Here is a 19,809-nt window from a genome sequence, read left to right as displayed (position 1 = left end):
ATAATGGGATCAAGGATGAATGGGAGTGGAACTGTCAGCTTTGTAAGAAGAGGAAGAGAGACCTGAGCTAGCACACGAGCACACTCAGCCCCCTCACCATGTGATGCCCTGCGCTGCCTTACGACCCTGCAGAGTCGCATCAGCAAGAAGACCATCATCAGCTGAGGGTCCTTGACCTTAAATGTCCCGGCCTCCTTAACTGTGAGAAATAAACTTTCTTCCTTTATAATTTACTCAGTTTCAAGTATTCTTTTATAAGTAACAGAAAACGGACTAAGATAAGAAGTAAAATATAATTATAGCATATTACATGATTCAGCTGAAAACAGAATTTCCATAGCCACAAAAAAACACCGTGGGTATTGATTTAACCACAGCTATGAGTAGCATTCTATTAGATTAACACACCATGCTGGAGACAAGCACACACATACAGACATACATAGGATTACATACGGATTGAATATATCTGGAAAGATACCCAAGAGATGGGTAACCTCCATTCCCCACAGGGAGAGGGCTGGGGGCTGGAGTGGAAAAAAGACTTTTTGAATAGTCAGAATGTTTTACCACTGCTTAAGAAAAATGGCACAAAAATCTCATCAGATTTTGGTCAAATACAAACATCTGAAAGAGGGAAGACAAAAGAAATGGTACGGCCGGGTGCGGTGGCTCAAGCCTGTAATCCCAGCACTTTGGGAGGCCAAGACGGGCGGATCACGAGGTCAGGAGATCGAGACCATCCTGGCTAACACGGTGAAACCCCGTCTCTACTAAAAAATACAAAAAACTAGCCGGGCGTGGTGGCAGCGCCCGTGGTCCCAGCTACTCGGGAGGCTGAGGCAGGAGAATGGCGTGAACCCAGGAGGCGGAGCTTGCAGTGAGCTGAGATCTGGCCACTGCACTCCAGCCTGGGCGACAGAGCAAGACTCCGTTCCAAAAAAAGAAATGGCACATACTCAGCTGCAGTGTCTAGACAGGAACCACCTGGGCACAGCTGCATGGCCAGCAGCTGCAGAAGCCCATCACCCCAGGCCAGCACAGGCTGGGTTAGCCCAGGCACATCTTACACACACACAGCATGTCTCTCATCCTCAGTCCTTACCACTGCTAGTCTGGCCTGCTCAGAAATGACTTGGAAGTAGCAGTTATGCTCTAGAATCTTTTCAAAAGAAATACAAAAAAGGACAAATATTGTATGATGCCACCTATATGCGGTAGTTGGAGTAGTCAGACTCACAGAGAAAGAAAGTAGACTGCGGGAGGCTGAGGCAGAAGGATCACCTGAGCCCAGGAGTTCAAGACCAGCCTAGACAACATGGCGAAACCCTGTCTCTACAAATACCAAAAATAAATAAATAAATAAATAGCTAGCTAGGTGCAGTGGCTCATGCCTGTGGTCCAAGCTACTGGGGAAGCTGAGGTGGGAGGATCTCTTGAGCCTGAGAGGTTGAGGCTGCAATCAGCCGTGATCGCACCACTGCACTCTAGCCTGGGCAACAGAGTGAGACCGTCTCAAGAAAAATAAATAAATAAAAGAAAAGAAAATAAAATAAAATAAAAATAAAGTAGAGTAGTGGTTACTAGGGGTGGGGAGAGTGAGGAATGGGGGGATTATTGTTTCATGGTACAGAGCTTCAGCTTAGGATGACTAAAACGTTCTGGAGATGGATACACAACACGTGGTGATGGTTGCACAAAAACATGAATTCCACTGAATTGTACACTCAAAACGGGCTGAAATGGGGGACTTTATGTTATGTATATTTTACCATGTCAAAAAAATTAAAAATGAAAAAAAATTATTTGAAGAAATAGGTCCACTGTAAGCACCCTGTTTTCACCTGCCGCCGTTCACATGGTGCTGACAGGGTAACCCAAGGGCAAGGAACTCCCAGCTGAAAGGAAGTCTCGTGAACAGGACGCAAGTCAGAAAGTATCAGACATCTGTGGTTAATAACAGCTTTTCCAGCAGATGGTTAGGTTAAATAAATTAGGTTTTTATTTTCTAGATTCTGTTCTCGTTGCCACCAAGAACAGCAGAATAAAGAACCGGCAACAGGCATCAGTCAACCCTAAGGAAGGCAAGATAGGAGGGAAAAGCCCAGCACAGAGAGCCCATGGGGGCCCCCAAAACACAGCATCCCAGTGCCAGGAGCCGACACGGAGATGGGGGCCCCAAAAACACAGCATCCCAGTGCCAGGAGCCCGCACAGAGATGGGGACCCCAAAAACACAGCATCCACACTGCCAGGAGCCGACATGGAGATGGGGGCCCCAAAGACACAGCATCCCAGTGCCAGGAGCCTGCACAGAGATGGGGGCCCCCAAAACACAGCATCCCAGTGCCAGGAGCCTGCACGGAGACGGGGGCCCCAAGACACAGCATCCCAGTGCCAGGAGCCCTGGGATGATGGGGACATCCCAGCACACAGAGATGGGGGCCCCAAAAACACAGGATCCATATTGCCAGGAGCCGACACGGAGATGGGGGCCCCAAAGACACAGCATCCCAGTGCCAGGAGCCTGCAGAGAGATGGGGGCCCCAAAAACACAGCATCCCAGTGCCAGGAGCCTGCACGGAGATGGGGACCCCAGAAACACAGCATCCCAGTGCCAGGAGCCGACACGGAGACGGCAGCCCCAAAAACACAGCATCCTAGTGCCAGGAGCCCGTACAGAGACGGGGACCCCAAAGGACACAGGATGTCAGGAGACCCAAACTACCCACTTTTTTAATTTTCAAAGCAGTGTTGCTCTGTTGCCCAGGCTGGAGTGGATCATGGCTCACTGCAGCTTCAAACTCCTGGGCTCAAGTGATCTTCCCACCTCAGCCTCCTGAGTAGCTGGGACCACAAGTGTGCACCACCACGTCTGCCTAATTTTTTTGTTGTTGTTGTTATTATTTTTTGTAGCAATTGGGTCCTACTGCGTTGCTCAGACTGGTCTCGAACTCCTGGGCTCAAGTAATCCTCCCTCCTTGGCTTCCCAAAGTGCTGGGATTACAGGCGTAAGCCACCGTGCCTGGCCCCAACGTAACATTTTTACAAAGAAAATTTAATGAAACGGTAAAATCTTTCCAGCTTTAGCCACTGGGAACTATGCCAGAATTTAAAAAGCAGTGGGAATCCCTAGACTAAACAGAAAACAAACAACAAATACCTTCCCCTCACCACAAGTCTCCCACCAGTGTTCGGTTTTGCTTGGGAGTTGGGCTTCCCTGTCTTCTGGTCTGGTGGTTGCTCCTCTTCCGGAGCGCTGCGCCGGACCGGGGCACATTTCCACCCAAGCTAGAGGGCTGTTTACATGCTATCCCAGACATCAGCGCTAATTATAATAAATACCCCAAATTACACCCTTCTTTGGGGACTCCAGTGAAAGGTCTTGGCCGAACAGTGTCCTGGAGCCTGGACAAACGGATGTGCTAGTTTCGAGCTGATATTGGATACAGGTAAGGCAGCTTAGTGGCTACAGCACCAAGGAGGAGGCCCAGCCCGGTGACTCAAGTCCCATAAAGGAGGCCAGGTGAACGCTCTTGAGGGACCTCAACCTGTAGCAGATACTGAATGTTTTCTACACCTGTTAATCAAAGATGACTCCCAGCTCCATCAACAATAACAGACATCCAAGTGAAACAGGAAAAAAAAGGGGGATGATTAGCATAGAACAGGCCTAGCTCAAGAGGGCATCTAGGCTAGGAGCAGAACATCAGTTATATCTTTCCTCGTATATGCCCCAAACTCAGCATTTTAAAAAGAATTTTTCACTTATAAAAATTAAAATTATAAAATTTTTAATTTGATAATTTCATTTGCATCCTTCTATATTTGCTTTTATTTCACAACAGCAGATTACAGTGGCATGTAGCAGCCTTAAAATATTTTGAAGACTTTTGGTAATATACAGAAATGTTCATAATATAAAGTGAATGAAACAGAATATGTAATGATCTATGCAATAAAAGACCTTAAAATATTTTGAAGACTTGCCGGACGCGGTGGCTCACGCCTATAATCCCAGCACTTTGGGAGGCCAAGGCGGGCGGGTCACGAGGTCAGGAGATCGAGACCATCCTGGCTAACACAATGAAACTCCGTCTCTACTAAAAATACAAAAAATTATTTATATATACTTGGAAAATTTTTCTCAGAGTTGTGATTATAAGCCATTGTTTCTTTATTTGTACTTGTTTGGTATTTTCCAAGTTTTTGACAAAATACATATATTACTATTAAAATAATTTAAACACACGCACACACACACACGAGCCAAGACCAAGTAGTTTCAAAAATCTTTCAGGGACACTCTCATGCATGATGCCAAATCTCCCTTAGTCTTTCCAGAGTACATGGGATTCGTACTTACATGCCCATGAGCTCCTATTATTTCCATCTTTCTTCACCAAGTTTCAATTAACTGAGGTTTGATTGCAAGATGTGGTTGCTCCTGAGTGGCAGAAGTGTACCTCCCCCAGTCTTGATGCCAGTTCCTCCTCCTCTAAATCAATACTTCAAGGACAAATCTAAAATCTGAAGGCAACAGTACCTTAGCACTGCTGCACCTGATGCTTGATTTGGCCCTTCCCCTCCATTCTGTTCACAACCACAAGCAGGAGGACAGAGACCAGTTCTGTCCAACTTGCCTCAATGTTCAGCCATCCATTCAGTTAACTATGCCACCGACAAACAATGAATTGCCAAGAACAACTTCATATGCAAGGAAGGCCCTTTTGATAACTAGCGTGTACTTGCCTATGTGTATTGATTTTTATAATAGCTCTATTTCTTGGTGTCTAAAATGACATCGTCAGTGAATGTTACAGCTTTCCTTAAATGACTTTATCACAGTCCTTTCTTCCTTTGGAAGGGAGAGAGCTATATGACAGCAGGGGCCACTATGGGAAAGAGGGTGTCAGAGCAATGGAAGGTGTGAGGAGTAACCAAAGCTCTGGGCCATTAGATACGCTAAACCACATCTTCAACTTGGACCGGTGCTGTTTTAGGACCAAAGACCAGATGCTTTCCCTTCTCTTCCCCTTAAATGTAAGACCTGAAACCATAAAAACTCTAGAAGAAAACCTAGACAGTACCATTCAGGGCATAGGCATGGGCAAAGACTTCATGATGAAAACACCAAAAGCAATGGCAACAAAAGCCAAAATTGACAAATGGGATCTAATTAAACTAAAGAGCTTTTGCACAGCAAAAGAAACTATCATCAGAGTGAACAGACAACCTATAGAATGCAACAAATTTTTGCAATCTATCCATCTGACAAAGGGCTAATATCCAGAATCTACAAAGAACTTGAACAAATTTACAAGAAAAAAACAAACAACTCCATCAAAAAGTGGGCAAAGGATATGAACAGACACTTCTCAAAAGAAGACATTTATGCGGACAACAAACACATGAAAAAAAGCTCATCATTATTGGTCATTGGAGAAAGGCAAATCAAAACCACAATGAGATACCATCTCACACCAGTTTAAATGGTGATCATTAAAAAGTCACGAAGCAACAGATGCTGGAGAGGATGTGGAGAAATACGAACACTTTTACACTGTTGGTGGGAGTGTACATTAATTCAACCATTGTGGAAGACAGTGTGGCAATTCCTCAAGGATCTAGAACCAGAAATACCATTTGACCCAGCCATCCCATTACTGGGTATGTACCCAAAGGACTATAAATCATTCTGCTATAAAGACATATGCACACATATATTTATTACAGCACCATTCGCAATAGCAAAGACTTGGAATCAAACCAAATGTCCATTAATGATAGACTGGATTAAGAAAATGTGGCACATATATGCCATGGAATACTATGCAGCCATAAAAAAAGGATGAGTTCATGTCCTTTGCAGGGACATGAATGAAGCTGGAAACCATCATTCTCAGCAAACTAACACAGGAACAGAAAATCAAATATTGCATGTTCTCACTCATAAGTGGGAATTGAACAATGAGAACACATGGACACAGGGAGGGGAACTTTCACACATCGGGGACTGTCAGAGGTGGGGGCTAAGGGAGGGATAGCATTAGGAGAAATACCTAAGGTAGATGATGGGTTGATGGGTGTAGCAAAGCACTATGGCACGTGTATACCTACGTAACAAACCTGCACATTCTGCACATGTATCCCAGAACTCAAAGTATAATGAAAAGAAAGATAAACACAGGGTCAGTCTCTAGTAACTCACAATTGTGTCATATTTAAAGAATGAGTTCTGATACAGAGTATGGGGTCCTCCTCAATCTAGAGACCTCATCATTTTAAAAATTCACATAAATTCTGCCTGTTCTTTTTTTTTTTTTTTTTTTTTTTTTTTTGAGACGGAGTCTCGCTCTGTCGTGCAGGCTGGAATGCAGTGACTTGATGTCAGCTCTTTGCAAGCTCCACCTCCCAGGTTCATGCCATTCTCCTGCCTCAGCCTCCCGAGTACTGGGACTACAGGCGCCCACCACCACACCCAGCTAATTTTTTGTATTTTTAATAGAGATGGGGTTTCACCGTGTTAGCCAGGATGGTATTGATCTCCTGACCTCATGATCCACCCACCTCGGCCTCCCAAAGTGCTGGGATTACAGGCGTGAGCCACCGCACACGGCCAAATTCTTATGGGAATTTCTGTGTGTGATCCTAATACCTTTTAGAAAAAAAAGGTCCCGGCCGGGCGTGGTGGCTCAAGCCTGTAATCCCAGCACTTTGGGAGGCCGAGACGGGTGGATCACGAGGTCAGGAGATCGAGACCATCCTGGCTAACACGGTGAAACCCCATCTCTACTAAAAAATACAAAAAACTAGCCGGGCGAGGTGGCGGGCGCCTGTAGTCCCAGCTACTCGGGAGGCTGAGCCAGGAGAATGGCGTGAACCCGGGAGGCGGAGCTTGCAGTGAGCCGAGATCCGGCCACTGCACTCCAGCCTGGGCGACAGAGCGAGACTCCGTCTCAAAAAAAAAAAAAAAAAAAAGGTCCCATGACCAAACTGAAAATACCAGGTGTTTCTCTCTAGAGACCTTTTGACGCCTGCCAATATACATCCATGTTCTCTTCCCCTAGTGATTTTAATTGCATATTCTCTTGAATAAACATAGTCCATACAGATGTTGCTAATGGCAACTCCAGCAAAATTGCAGGCTAATGAATTTCTAATAAAATTACATATATTGAAAGCCTAAAACTATTTTTTAACTCTTCACTGTTCCTGGGAACCACAGTAGATTTCCTTAGGGCCCAGGAGATGTGAGAAGAGAGGTCACTACAGGTGTGCAAATCAGGCTCCCTGTTTAAGTAAGACTAGCTCACTGCCTAGTGACCCTACTCACAGGGCTCTATGTCCTCACCTAAAAAACACTGCACGTTTAGGGTCTCCAACATCATCCTCTCTTGCCAAGAAATTATATAAATATTTGTCATCTTGATTAAGTAACTATTGACAGGGCAGGAGTATTGCAATCTTGGACAAGCACTGTCATTCTAAAGTTCACCTTGATTAAAAACCGCCTAAATCTAAAGGGCATCAGCCTAATGGCTAAGGTCAGCATGACCATAAACCACAAATAACATCTCCAACCAAAAACATTCCAAACCCCTCCCCGACCAGAGACATGCCAGCCCCGAGATAAAGTCCCCTTCAGCCCAGAGAGATATCAGCCCCAAGATAACCTCCCCTCTGACCAGAGACATTCCAACCCTGCCATAAACTTCTCCCCAACATACAAACATTCCAAGCTTGTGATAAGCCGCTTACCCTAAAACTAATATATGCTTTTAGGCTATAAAAGTTAATGCTCCTCACTGAAATCGGCCAGAAGCCCCTCTCAGGTTTATTTCTCTAAAATAAACCCATCTTTGACGGTTAAGCTGCATTTCGTGTTTATTTCCTCTTTCTTTAACTCTTGCAACTATAATTTATTTCACTGAATCGCTCTACAGTTACTGTGCCCCTGAACATTACCTTAATAAAGTTGAAGAATCATACACAGGCAAATTTGGTATCATCCTGTATGCTACCTAATTCAATGAAATGCTCATCATTTGCAAAAATTCTGATCACTAAATTTGCTTTCAGGCTTAGTTTGGAGGTCAAATAAGATTTTTCTCCTTTAGAATGAGTTTATATGTAATAAGCTGAATACAAACAGTAGAATAAATTCTACTCCAAACTTGTAAAGTTCTCAAAATAATACCCAGGTCATCTTCTGCACTCTAAAGACATGGGTCCAAAACAAGAAACTGACTAATCAAAATTTTAAAACTTTACAATTTAAGTCCTCTGAACAGCTCATGGCATCTGAGAGCAGAAGTAGAGCTGGCAGTCACATGGTCCAAGTTCATCTCTTCCTTTGGAAAATAGACCAGGGAAGATGAGGCAGCTCACCCATAGTCATGCACTGGCCAAGTCCAGAGAGACAGCAGGGTAGGGCTATGTTCCCCTCCTAGGTGACACCCAATGAGACCAATGTGCCAGCTTGCTGTTCCTGAAATCTTTAAACTACTCCTCATTCACTTCTTCTTTCTTATTTTTTTTCTTTTGAGATGGAGCCTTGCTTTGTTGCCAGGCTGGAGTGCAGTGGTGCAATCTCAGCTCACTGCAACCTCCACCTCCCAGGTGTAAGCGATTCTCCTGCCTCAGCCTCCAGAGTATTTGGGACTATAGGCGTGCGCCACCACGCCTGGCAAATTTTTGCATCTTTAGTAGAGACGGGGTTTCACCATGTTGGCCAGGATGGTATTGATCTCTTGACCTCGTGATTTGCCCGCCTCAGTCATTCACTTATTATTAAATGATAGTTTTACTTCTCTCTTCAGAAGCTATGTCTATATAATTGTAAGAAAGCTGCTTTTTATAGTTGATGTAGAAAAAATATAGTCAAATCTCCTAAGCAGTCTTAGCCACTGGCTGAGAATGGCTGCGGAGAGACCCAGCCAGAGTAATGTGGAAGTTGCATTCTTCGCCTAGAGGCTAAGGGGTTATCCACTAACCAAGCCTACAACCTGGGGGAAAAATGTGAAAAAATAGGGCACATCTTGTGAAAGTGTTGGCACACTAACCCAAGTAGTTAGGTCTGTGGTAATTGTGAGGTGGTTTTCTGAAAAGGAAACAAAATGATTCACTAAAAGGCATGACACAGTGTGGGACGGTGCCAAGTATCATGTCAGAGAAAGTGAAAATGTAACAGATCAAAGAAGGCTCCGTTCCAAAGTGGAAGAATTGCAGGAAAAAGCTTCTCCCTTCCACGCTGTGTGGCTCTGACCTCATTCTGTGCTTTTAACAACCACAGGCCAACCCAATTCTAAAACCGTGTATGCAACAAAGTCCTCATGCAAAAAACAAAAACAGAAAAGCACAACACCTCCTGGCTAAGACGAAAGGGTGGAGAATACAAAAGGGGTGGCGAGAAGAGAAGCATCTACCTGCCCATCTGCAGCATTCTGAGACATGACAGCTGGATCTCTGGGAAAACAGAGTATTCCAGATATAAGTCCTGGCTTAGCTTATCCCTGTCACACACAACACCCCACCTCATCTAGCTTGCTCTTAAAAAATAAAGTGGAGGCCGGGGGCGGTGGCTCAAGCCTGTAATCCCAGCACTTTGGGAGGCCGAGACGGGCGGATCACGAGGTCAAGAGATCGTGACCATCCTGGCTAACGCAGTGAAACCCCGTCTCTACTAAAAAAAAATACAAAAAACTAGCCGGGCGAGGTGGCGGGCGCCTGCAGTCCCAGCTACTCGGGAGCCTGAGGCAGGAGAATGGCACAAACCCGGGAGGCGGAGCTTGCAGTGAGCTGAGATCCGGCCACTGCACTCCAGCCTGGGCGACAGAGCGAGACTCCATCTCAAAAAAAACAAAAACAAAACAAAAACAAAAACAAAAACAAAAAAAACAAAGTGGAGTACTGAGATGATGGTCTGAGGCTTAGGGCCTCATTTCCAGAGACAGACTTTCCATCTCTTCCTGCCCCACAGTGCACGGGGGATACATCAGCACTGGGAGGCAGTGAGGAGAGGTGGAAGGCAGGGGCGGCAGGGTAACTGAAAGGATGAGAAAGCTGCACTGGTTTTTATTTTTCGGGTTTTTTTTTTTTTTGAGACAGGGTCTCACTATGTTGCCCAGGCTGGGATGCAGTGGTTAGTCACAGGTGCAATCGCACTACTGATCAGTGCAGGAGTTTTGACCAGCTCCATTTCTGACCTGGGCCAGTTCACTCCTCCTTAGGCAACCTGATGGTCCCCTGCTTTTGGTGGCGGTGGGGGGGTCCCCATATTGATGCAGACACCCAACTGGCATAGCACACTGCAGCCCAGAACTCTCAAGCTCAAGTAATTGCTCTGTTTAAAAAGCCCCACTGGCCAGGGTGATTTTGAAGTCTCCTCCTACCCGGTAAGAAACACTGTTCCCACTCACTGGTAGAGCTCTTGGGTCCAGCTGTAGTTGATATGATATGTAGGTCAGGTGGGAAGTAGCATCCCAGGCCCAGCCCCTGAGTATCTGCTAACCAACAGTTCCAACACTGCCAAGCTCAGATTGAACACATAGTCAGCTATCCTTCAACTCTCTAAAGTGACCAGTGGGTTGCTTAAACAGAAAACAGAAGGCTTTTGCTTTTGAGGCAGCATTAGCATAATGACATTTAAAAAGAAAGGGGCTGGGCGCGGTGACTCACGCTTGTAATCCCAGCACTTTGGGAGGCCAAGGTGGGCGGATCACGAGGTCAGAAGATCGAGACCATCCTGGCTAACACGGTGAAACCCCATCTCTACTAAAAATACAAAAAATTAGCTGGGCATGGGGCAGGCGCCTGTAGTCCCAGTTACTCGGGAGGCTGAGGCAGGAGAATGGTGTGAACCTGGGAGGCGGAGCTTGCAGTGAGCCGAGATTGCGCCACTGCACTCCAGCCTGGGTGACAGAGCGAGACTCCACCTCAAAATAAAAATAAAAAATAAAAAGAAAGGAAGAGGCCTGGTAAGGTGGCTCATGCCTCTAATCCCAGCACTTTGGGAGGCCAAGGTGGGCGGATCAGCTGAGGTCTGGAGTTTGAGACCAGCCTGGGCATCATGGTGAAACCTCATCTACTAAAAATACAACAACAAAAAAAAGTAGCTGGGCGTGGTGGTCGGCCTGTAATCCCAGCTATGCTGGAGGCTGAGGCAGGAGAATTGTTTGAACTCAGGAGGTGGAGGTTGCAATGAGCTGAGATCGTGCCACTGCACTCCAGCCTGGGCTACAGAGTGAGACTGTGTCTCTAAATAAATAAGTAAAAATTAAAACTAAAAAAATAAAAAAGGAAGAAAGAACACATACCTGAAGGAAGCGATTATTGCTGTAACTTCATCATCTGGATAAAACTGTGTAATTGCATGATGTGCCCCAAGCAATTCCTTCCCATCTTTCCACCAAGAAATTGTGGTGTCCTGGTATATATTAGGTACACTGATTGAGCAATTAAATTTGACATCTTTATGTTCAGAAAGTATTATGTGTCCAACTGTATGTTTGAAGGCAAGAGGCGGTAGGAGCTTTGACCCGGCAGAGGTCACCCGGGGAATGGCTACATTTCCTGTATATGGTCTTCCAGGCTGGGTTGGTGAAAACATCAAGGCAGGCTGGTACCCACTGGTGTGAGGAAGGGATAACAACGATGTGTGGTCAGTTTGCAGGCTCCCTGGCAAAGGTCCTGGGAATAGCGGGTAAGGCTTGGCTTCTTCCCTTGCCTCAGTGATCGCTGTAAAACAGAACATCCAAAATTTAGCCTTTTAAATAAGAAGAGTTTCCCAAGTAGGTTCCCAACTTCTTAGGCCATGAAGACAGAGCACTGGGGTGTCCTCTGTGCCCCAGGAAAAGATGAGCAGAATTCATTAAAACACACGTCTGGACATATTCTCATTCACCAGTTCATTCATTTATAAACTCGCCTCTGGAAGAGTACCAAAGAAATATAACTCCCCCTACCAAAAACGAAATTTTTCTTCTTACTGACTCATTCCAAGTCCTTCATGCCCAACTCAGCAGTATAAGAAGGTGATGACACAGCAGGGCTCAAGGTCACTTTTCTTGGCCAGGCGTGGTGACTCACACCTGTAATCTTGGCACTTGGGAGGTGGAGACGGGAGGGTCACTTGAGGTCAGGAGTTTGAGACCAGCCTGGACAACATGGCAAAAACCTGTCTCTACTAAAAATACAAAAATTAGCTGGGCATGGTGGCACATTCCTATAATCCCAGCTACTTGGGAGGCTGAGGCAGGAGAATAGCTTGAACCTGGGAGGCGGAGGTTACAGTGAGCCAAGGTGGCACCACAGCACTCCAGCCTGGGCGACAGAGCGAGACCCTGTCTCAAAATAAATAACTTTGTCTGCTCTGTCAGAGACTATGCTACAAATTTGGCTAATAGTCTTTAAAAAGCTGCTCAAGGTTAAGAAAAACAAAACAAAATAAAAAAAAACAAAATTAGCCGGGTGTGTTGGCATGCACCTGTAGTCCCAGCTACTTGGGGGGTTGAGGCAGGAGGATAGCTTGAGCCCAGGAGATCAAGGCTGTAGTGAGCCAAGATCGTGCCACTGCCCTCCAGCCTGGGTGACAGAGTGAGACTCTGTCTCAAAAAAAAAAAAAAAAAAAAAAAGATGGGCTGCTCAAGGTCACAAAGAGATGAGTTTACAATTGCTGTGCCTTAACAACAAAAAGAGTGTGCTTAAGTTACCAGCTATGGAATACTGAAGCTTCCGGGAAAATGCTTGCTTGCTGGAATAAACCTGGAAATGTTTTCATTTCATCTGGTCCACAAGTATTTTTAGATGGTTTCTGAGCAAGGGAAGGCTCCTAATAGCTGTACTTTTAGCTTTCTGAGTGGCATTTTGGACATAAGATTCCACACTGGTTGTTATCTATTCAAATACGTTTGCAGGGAGTGCGTGAGACAGATGGGTGAAAGAGACATAGGCCCAGCATTCTACATTATGGGTTGGTGGCTGGGGGTACATGGCGAGGGGCTCCATCCTTGCTCAAGGGCTGGCCTCCTGCCATGCTCAGGACATCATGCCCTGCTGGGCTCCTGAGTGTGTGTGCAGGGAGTAGGGTGTTCTCTGCTCAGAGTTGTGCCCGATTTAGCAACTAACACAGGAAGCCCAGTTAAGCTTGAATTTCAGACGAACAACAAATAATTGTTTTTTAAAGACACAGGGCCTTCATGCTCTGTCACCCAGGCTGGAGAGCAGGGGCGCAGTAACTCACTGCAACTTCAATCTCCTAGGCTTAAGTGATCCTCCTACCTCAGCCTCCTGAGTAGGATGGACTATAGGCTCATGCTACCACGTCCAGCTAGTTTAAAATTTTTTCTTGTAGGGAGGGAGTCTGGCTATGTGCCCAGGCTGGAATTTCTTAAATTTAAGTATTCAATTAAGTATTTAATTGGCTAATGGGAGATATAAGCAGGAAATCGTGGGCAGAAGAGAAGAGATCTGGGAATTTTTCCCTCTAGCTTCCTCTCTGCCAAGCCACTGTGGTCAGCACATATGCCTCAACTGAAGGGCATACCTCTGTCTGGGAGCCCTCGCCATGCAGCTCCCTCTCCCATTCCAGCAACTGCTCCCTCCCAGGCCCCTTCGATGTTGGGGGCCAACTCTCATGGCTGTTGCCTTTGGGAACTGCCTCCTTAGTGAGTCAGGATCCATGTGAGATACGAGAGAAGAGATTTTCCTACAAGAACACAGGAAGACTTTTCCTTATCCTGAGGTCTTGGTGAGTGTGGGAGTGTAGGGCCTTCTGTGTGCTTTAGGGGAGGGCTATGTGGGTCAGCTGTGGACTGGCCTGGAGCCCAGCTGTCCAGACAGATGAATGTGCTGTCACGGGAGTGCTCACTTATGCCAAGGAGTGAAGATCAGGATGACAACAGACAGGGACCGTTGCCTCTCCAGTCACCCACAGCCCACATGCCAGGCAAACCTTCACAAGGCTGGGCCTATGCTCTTGGTAGAGGAGGGGGCTCCTCTTCCTCTGACGTGTGGCTGCTTTCTGCAGCAATGCATGTTCTGGCTGTTTGTCTCATGCCTGCAGAGCTCCCTCAAGGGTGCTCTACTTACTCATGTAGGCTTTGTTTTTGTTTGTTTTCTGAGACGGTGTCTCGCTCTGTCACCAGACTGGAGTGGAGGGCGGGCAGTGGCACAATCTCAGTTCTCTGCAACCTCCGCCTCCCGGATTCAAGTGATTTTCCTGCCTCAGCCTCTTGAGTAGCTGGGACTACAGGCGCAAGCCACCATGCCTGGCTGATTTTTCTATTTTTAGTAGAGACAGGGTTTCACCATGTTGGCCAGGATGGTCTCGATTTCTTGACCTCGTGATCCACCCACCTCGGCCTCCCAAAGTGCTAGGATTACAGGCGTGAGCCACCGCGCCTGACCCTTTACTCATGTACTTTGAAGCCTTGACAATTCACCTTTGTCACTTGGATGGGCACACTCATCTGTGGTTCTTCCTATTCACTGAGCTACAGAGGACTCAGGAGTCAGGGGTTTAATCCAAATTACTTTTTCCACCCTTTAAATATAGGTCCCTTTCTTAGAAGGCAAAAATGGGAAGTGGGAGAAGCAAATAATACCTTCGCTGGTTTAAATTATTTAAGAATATTTTAAATTTTTAATTAGAAAGCTAACAAATTTGTTGTGAAAAAATTCAAATATTTATTGAAGCATATACAATATAAAATGAAAGCCTGGGGCCGGGCGCATTGGCTCATGGGACCTTTTTTTTTCTAAAAGGTATTAGAATCACACATAGAAATTCCCATAAGAATTTGGCCGTGTGCGGTGGCTCACGCCTGTAATCCCAGCACTTTGGGAGGCCGAGGTGGACGGATCATGAGGTCAGTAGATCGAGACCATTCTGGTTAACACGGTGAAACCCCGTCTCTACTAAAAATGCAAAAAATTAGCTGGGTGCGGTGGTCGGTGCCTGTAGTCCTAGCTACTTGGGAGGCTGAGGCAGGAGAATGGCAGAACCTGGGAGGCAGAGCTTGCAGTGAGCCAAGATCACGCCACTGTACTCCAGCCTAGGGGACACAGCGAGACTCCGTCCCAAAAAAAAAGAAAAAAAGAAAGTCTGTTTTGTAAGCCCAACCCTGCAAGATAGCAACCTCTGATTACAACTTGGGGTATAATCTTCAGTTTTCCATGAGCCAAGCTGTTCACTAAACAAAGTGTTAACTTGGTTACGGGCAAGGCCACCCACTAAGGTGACACCACTGAAGTCAGAGAGCCACTAAACCCACCCTGAAATCACTCAACACTCTAGATGGTTTAAAAGATATCTGGGCCAGGCACAGTGGCTCACGCCTGTAATCCCAGCACTTTGGGAGGCCAAGGCGGGTGGATCACCTGAGGTCAGGAGTTCGAGACCAGCCTGGCCAACATGGTGAAACCCCATCTCTACTAAAAATACCAAAATGTAGCCAGGCGTAGTGGCATGTGCCTGTAATCCTAGCTACTCAGGAGGCTGAGACAGGAGAATCGCCTGAACCTGGGAGGCGGAGGTTGCAGTGAGCCAAGATCACGCCATTGCACTCCAGCCTGGGCAACAAGAACGAAACTCTGTCTCAAAAAAAAAAAAAAAAAAAAAAAAATCTGATCTGCACAATTTGATTTACCAGAAGTTGACAGAATGATTTGATTGTCAACAGATATTTGTATAGCACCTCCTGGGTTCAAGATTTGCTACGACAGTCAAATGGGATAAAGAAAGAGACTTATTTCAGGAATAGAGCCACAGTGGGTCCCAGGAGCTAAAGGGGAGATAGACACGGCTAACTGGGGGTGGGGAGGGGAGGCTGCCCATAGCATCAGGGAGGCCTTCTCTGACTAACCTCCTATGGTCAGCACCCCCAGGTTAGGCGCTAGGACCCTTTTGTAACACATCTTACGATTACTCATCCAGTTCTTTCTCCACAGCCAGACTAAAAGCTCCATGATACCTACCACCTACACTACAGCCAGTACATAGGAGGTGCTCAAAATAGGTTTGTTGAATGAGTGTGTAAAGGATGGATCTGAGGAGGGATGGAGAAGGTGCCTGGGGCCGCTAGGGTCAAAGGTGGTGGGAAACTGAAGAGACAGGAGGTAGCCCAACCAGTCCGGGAACAGCAATTTAGCTGAAGAATAGAGCTACTCTGCTAGAACACAAACGGGAGATAAACCAAAATTAGGCTGAATGTGGAGAGCCCTGAATCCCAGCTGAGGCAGGAGAAGTTCCTGGAAGGCGTCTGAGCAAGGGAGGGCAAGGCTCAGAGCTGGGCTTGATGAAGGGCATTCTGGCACCAGCAACTGGCTGAGTAGGAGGAAGAAGAGCAGGAAGTGGGAACCTTCCAGGAAGGCAGTGAAGACCTGACTACAGGGGCAGTCAGCGAGGAGAAGGAAGGATGCAGGAGACAGAGAAGAGGGAGCTGACAGCAACAGCATCCTCACTACCGCCAGTGTTCCACAAAGGAAAGTCAGTCTGACACCAAATATTGAGGAAAGACGCGATCCTGGCATAAAGGAGTGTTCTCAGGAGTGGACAGCTGGTGGCTCGAGGCTGCTCAGGCTCAGTTTGCTCGTAGGGAAAGTGGGGATGGTAACCATGGCGCCTCATAGGGTTGCCAACGGGAATAAAGGAGTTATGACTGTCTGGATCACAGTAAGCCCTCAATGTTAGCTATTATTTTAATTATTTTCTCATTTTATTACGAGTTAATAAAAATCTTCCATGGTCTAACTAACCCTTGAGAACTGTTGGGACTGAGGCTGGACCCCCACGTGGCTGATGAGACTGCTGAGGCTCGTACTGCCCAATTTTAGGGGGGGTGGTATTGCCATTCACGTCGTTGTTAGGTGTATAAATTGTTCTCTGGAGCTGTGCAATGCATAACCTCACCAGCCCTATGTGGGGGCCCTGGGTGATTCTACAAAATGTGAAGAAAAAAAAAAAAAAGCCAAAACAAAAACCGTTCCAAGGTTTTGGACCCAAGGGTTGGGGCAATGGTTAATTAGAAATTATATTTTAAGTTGCTAATTTTTCCACTGTTTCTATTACTTTGGTTGTATAATGTATCTTTTCCCTCTGTTTTTCCCCCACAAAAGTGGAATACTCTCAAAATTATTTTTGGGGAGTGATTACGGATGAGTTCAGACTGAAAGGCTTACCCATATCAAAGACTTAATGCAAATGTGGTCCTTTCTCCATAGGACATGGAAAAGTGGGGTGCCTCTGGTTGTAATTTGGGTGGAATTCACAAGAAATCTCCACTTTATTCTCCCACTTTCTTCCAGGGTTGCTTCCTCATGTGGACTGCATAAACCGCTGGAGTGGAATTGTAACTTCACATCAACGAGTGCTGCTAAGCTGCCTTGATCACCAGCCTCTCACTCAGGTCCGAGAGTAGCCGCCCAGCTGCTCCAGCAGCTCCATTTACCAACTCCAGAGGCCACTCCATCCAGTCCTGGACTTGTGTGGTGCAGCACCCCTGCCCTGTGCCCATGTGTTTCCAATCACCATGCAGCCTTTGACCAGAGCCCTAACATCTGCTTCTTAAAGTCAGGGCTTTTGTCTCCATCACCTTTCTCCAGCCCCCAGCACAGGACATGCCCAAGGGACATGATTAATGAATGTGTATTGACACACTGCCCATTTTTCTATGTGAGTTTGCCCTGCTTTTCTGAACATACTTGTCTGTAACTTCCTTGAAGGCTGGAGGTGGCATCATCTAAACCCACCATGATGACAGGCATGGAGTCACAGGCGGCTAACATTTCCAGAATAAACGGGTGTGACGTGCAGAGGGTCCTGAAGGGTGGGTAGGGAAGAGAGGTGGTCCAGGCAAGGATACTGCTGTGGCTGGAGGCGGAACTTGGAGAGACTGTCAGCATGCCTATGACACACAATGACAGGGGCTCAGACATTTAGGGGCTTTGTGAATAGTCTCTTAGACTCAAAATTGGTTGGTTAGGGCACGCCAGTAAAGAATGCTGTTTTCCATGGGATCAACTAGTGAATCCTACCCTCAAATCCATGGATCCCTGCTGAGCACTTGTCAAGTGCAGTGTGCAATGGCAGACGGGCTGGCGGGCAGTGCTGCTCAGAGGTTAGCTAGCAGCTCTGCAGTCAGAGGGCTGAGGCCCACCCAGTTCCTCACCACTTCAAGGGATGGCCTCAGGAAAGCTCTATAACTTCTTTGAACTCTCGTGAGGACAAAAGGATCTCAGCAGTAGGAGCTGATAGGCATCGAGTCCACCAGCACACTCCAAAGATAATGGCTGACATGGCTGTTATCGGCTTGCATCTGAACCCTGGCCTGCTGGCCACCTAAAGTAGGAATTTCTAAAGCCAGGTCTGGGCCCTGCGGGGATAAGGGCTGAGTTTCATCAGTGATGTCTGTCTTGGACAATGCATGGGGAAGGGCAATACTAGAGTAATATAATTGCCAGCCGTGAGTGAGAGGAAAAAATATACATCGGGCTTGGGATGCAAGGGGCTCTCAGCTCTAAGGCATCTCTCGGTCTCTCTGGGGATGGTCTCCACAAACCTTTCGTAACATGAGCTCCTTTGATTTTCTTGAAGCCTGATGATCACAGCCCAAGGTGATCACCAAGGTGCATAAAGAAAGCAGCAGCAACTAAAACTGCAGGTCTTATGGTAGTGGCTGGGGATGTGGCAGCAAGCAGCGTCCCTGGCCCTGGAGTCCCTCCATGCTGTGGGAAGAGGGTTGAGCAGGGCAGATGGCAGCCCTGTGGGACTGAGGGTGCTGGCTGGTGAACCCTGTTCAGTTCCACCCCACCCCAGCACTCCACCCCAGGATGCTGTGTGCCATCAGCCTGCTTTACGATCCCAGGCACCTGGGAAGAGAGGGGAATAGCTCCTCTACCGGAGTTAGAGTGATGGCAGGAGTGAGTACCAACTTGTGGGACCCATTACTCCTGCTCTTTCTATTCCTTCCCCAACAATAAAATGGGCGGAAGTATCAGCTGAGCTCTCTAAAGTTCAGCCTTGGCCGGGTGCGGTGGCTCAAGCCTGTAATCCCAGCACTTTGGGAGGCCAAGACGGGCGGATCACGAGGTCAGGAGATCGAGACCATCCTGGCTAACACGGTGAAACCCCGTCTCTACTAAAAAATACAAAAAACTAGCCGGGCGAGGTGGCGGGCGCCTGTAGTCCCAGCTACTCGGGAAGCTGAGGCAGGAGAATGGCGTAAACCCGGGAGGCGGAGCTTGCAGTGAGCCGAGATCGCGCCACTGCACTCCAGCCTGGGCGACAGAGCAAGACTCCGTCTCAAAAAAAAAAAAAAAAAAAAAAAGTTCAGCCTTAAACTCAAGAGGCCCAGGCTAGGCATGGTGGCTGCCAGCACTTTGGGAGGCCGAAGCGGGAGGATTGCCTGAGCCCAGGAGTTCAAGATCAGCCTGGGCAACAGAGTGAGACAAGTCTCTACCAAAAATAAAAATAAAATAAAAACGAGGCCCAGAGGAGGCTGCAAGAGAGTGAGGGCTTATCTTTCAGCCCCTAGTGGTTCTTTGCTTCCCACCTCAAGCACACATGGACATATGGCACATAAATGCACGGCCAAGAGGCCAAGAGGATGCACCTTATTCCAGAGGTGCACTGTTTCCTTGCCAGTCGTGCTGTCTGCTGAAGGTATTTGCTATCAGACAGCCCTACAGTCCTTCTGCAGGTGGGTTTGTGATTTAGAGAAAGGCCTTTTTTTTTTTTTTGAGATCGAGTCTCAGTCTGTCACAGCCCAGGCTGGAGTGCAGCGGTGCGATCTCAGCTCACTGTAACCCT

The 19,809-nt window shown here is 47.0% G+C and overlaps 1 protein-coding gene across 1 annotated transcript in view; it reads right to left on the bottom strand.

The window, feature by feature from the left end:
- The window catches only part of MERTK (MER proto-oncogene, tyrosine kinase), a 133,182-nt gene that overhangs the window by 90,233 nt on the left and 23,140 nt on the right, over positions 1–19,809 (bottom strand). The window contains exon 2 of the mRNA XM_005575263.4: positions 11,318–11,738. Within this exon, the coding sequence (XP_005575320.3) occupies positions 11,318–11,738 (421 nt within the window). The remainder of the gene's footprint in view (positions 1–11,317; positions 11,739–19,809) is intronic.

The sequence above is a fragment of the Macaca fascicularis genome, chromosome 13 (assembly GCF_037993035.2).
Source record: "Macaca fascicularis isolate 582-1 chromosome 13, T2T-MFA8v1.1".
Taxonomy (NCBI): domain Eukaryota; kingdom Metazoa; phylum Chordata; class Mammalia; order Primates; family Cercopithecidae; genus Macaca; species Macaca fascicularis.
Note: the sequence above shows the minus strand (reverse complement) of the source record. Positions and strands in the feature narration are given on the sequence as shown.